This window comes from Zeus faber, assembly GCF_960531495.2.
Source record: "Zeus faber genome assembly, chromosome: 2".
In the NCBI taxonomy this organism is placed as follows: domain Eukaryota; kingdom Metazoa; phylum Chordata; class Actinopteri; order Zeiformes; family Zeidae; genus Zeus; species Zeus faber.
This window is the reverse complement of record NC_137189.1, coordinates 28,140,853-28,143,352: the sequence shown is the minus strand read 5'-3', so window position 1 is coordinate 28,143,352 and position 2,500 is coordinate 28,140,853. Positions and strand designations below refer to the sequence as shown.

At 40.6% G+C, this 2,500-nt stretch overlaps 1 protein-coding gene across 1 annotated transcript in view; it reads right to left on the bottom strand.

The window, feature by feature from the left end:
• LOC307248258 (solute carrier family 22 member 13) overlaps window positions 1-2,500 on the bottom strand; it is a 15,460-nt gene that overhangs the window by 384 nt on the left and 12,576 nt on the right. The window contains exon 9 of the mRNA XM_080024596.1: window positions 2,370-2,500. This exon is cut by the window's right edge and continues 121 nt beyond it. Within this exon, the coding sequence (XP_079880722.1) occupies window positions 2,370-2,500 (131 nt within the window). The remainder of the gene's footprint in view (window positions 1-2,369) is intronic.

Genomic DNA, 2,500 nt, shown 5'->3' with positions numbered 1-2,500 from the left:
CTCTCCATCTGTGAAACAGTGTGTTTACATGCACAATAAAGTTCCGATTTTGTTATCAATTAGGCTATATTCCCAAATGCCCGAACCCACAACGCTCACATAATTTCTCATATTCTGTAATAATGATATTTTTACGCACACAGGTGGAATTAGTTAGAACCAGCCCCCGAACCGATAAGCAACAGTCTATTTTAAACAAATTTTAACCAGCCAGAACCAGTCACAATCAATTTGCAACAGTTGGAACCAGTTAGAAAATCTCTTTTTCGAAAACGACAAAAACTTATCAGGTTTTCCAGGGTTTTATTCACTCTTTTGGCGACATGCTCACGCTAACATAAGTGACTTGAAAGAGGAGGTTCATACTGGCAACCTGCTGCTGCCAACGTTATGCCCTGGTGTGAATACGGTACGGTGGTGAATACAAAAAATGTAATATTACCAATTATATTAACAGTTAAAAGGAATATGAATTGGAGTGCCCCCTTGCGTGTGTGTGTGTGCGTGCATGCGTGCGTGCGTGCAGGTAGACCTCCACTCTACCCCAGTCGGTCCGACTTTGCAGTGGAACATCTAAGTGAGTGCACACACAGCACTCTGCTCAAAATATCATACTGAAAAATGATGACAACATAGATTCAAGATTCAAGAGGTTTATTTGTCACATACATAGTGTACCAAATTCCTACCGTCCTGCCAAACTACCGCTATAGTACCAAACTACAAATAACCTCTTGAATCTTGAAACTACTGCTATAGTACCAAAATACGACTATAGTGCGAAACTACTACTGTAGTGCCAAACTCCTGCTATCGTACCAAACTAAGACTATAGTGCCAAATTACTACTATAGTACAAAACTAAGACTAAAGTGCCAAATTACTACTATAGTACAAAACTAAGACTATAGTGCCAAATTACTACTATAGTACAAAACTAAGACTAAAGTGCCAAACTACGACTATAGTGCCAAACTGCTGCTATAGTACAAAACAAAGACTAAAGTGCCAAACTACTACTATAGTGCCAAGCTGCTGCTATAGTACAAAACTAATACTTAAGTGCCAAACTACGACTATGGTGCCAAATCCCTGCTATTGTACCAAACTAGGACTATAGTACTAAACTCCTCCTATCCTATCAAACTACTGCTATAGTGCCAAACTACGACTATTGTGCCAAACTCCTACTGTCCTGTCGAACTACTGCTATAGCGCCAAACTACAACTATTGTACAAAACTAAGACTAAATTGCCAAACTACGACTATTGTGCCAAACTGCTGCTATAGTACAAAACTAAGACTAAAGTGCCAAACTGCTCCTATAGTACAAAACTAAGACTAAAGTGCCAAAGTCCTGATATAGTACCAAACTAAGACTGTAGTGCCAAACTACAAATAACCTCTTGAATCTTGAAACTACTGCTATAGTACCAAACTAAGACTATGGTGCCAAACTACAAATAACCTCTTGAATATTGAAGCTAATGCTATAGTACCAAACTAAGACTATAGTACCAAACTCCTACTGTCCTGTCAAACTACTGCTATAGTGCCAAACTACGACTTTTGTGCCAAACTACTACTATAGTACAAAACTACGACGATAGTGCCAAACTGCTGCTATAGAACAAAACTAAGACTATAGTGCCAAATTACAAATAACCTCTTGAATCTTGAAACTACTGCTATAGTACCAAACTAAGACTATAGTACCAAACTCCTACTGTCCTGTCAAACTGCTGCTATAGTGCCAAACTACAACTATTGTGCCAAACTACTACTATAGTACAAAACTAAGACTATAGTGCCAATTTGCTGCTATAGTACAAAACTAAGACTAAAGTGCCAAACTACGACTATTGTGCCAAACTCCTGCTATAGTCTGAGTTTGATTATAGTACCAACTTTGGTTATAGTACCAAACTCATACTATAGTGCCAAACTACAAATAACCTCTTAATAATAATCTTGAAACTACTGCTATAGTACCAAACTAAGACTATAGTTCCAAACTCCTACTGTCCTGTCAAACTACTGCTATAGTGCCAAACTACAACTTTTGTGCCAGACTACTGCTATGGTACAAAACTAAGACTATAGTGCCAAACTACGACTATAGCACCTTGGCTGGCTTTGTGGAAACTTCCGTTTGGAACCAAACTAAGACCATGAAAGAACTCATGCACGGCACAAAACTTGTGCGCAGCTTCCAAATATGGAAGTTCTGGCTACGTTTCCTGCTAAGACGGCGGCAAGTGTAAATCGAAACCCGAGGCTTCAAAACGTCTCTTCAGAAACCAACGGTTGACGTCTACTGTTAGTGATTGTGTGTGTGTGTGTCGGTGTGTGTGTGTGCACATGCTACCTCCTCCTCCACAGAGCCAGCAGTGAGTCTGGTGGGCGGAGCCTGGGCTGCCGCTCGCAGTCCTCTGGCCAATCAGGGAGTGGCACGCCGCTGGTCTCCGGTAGCAACAGGCAGAGGGCGGAGCCTACGAT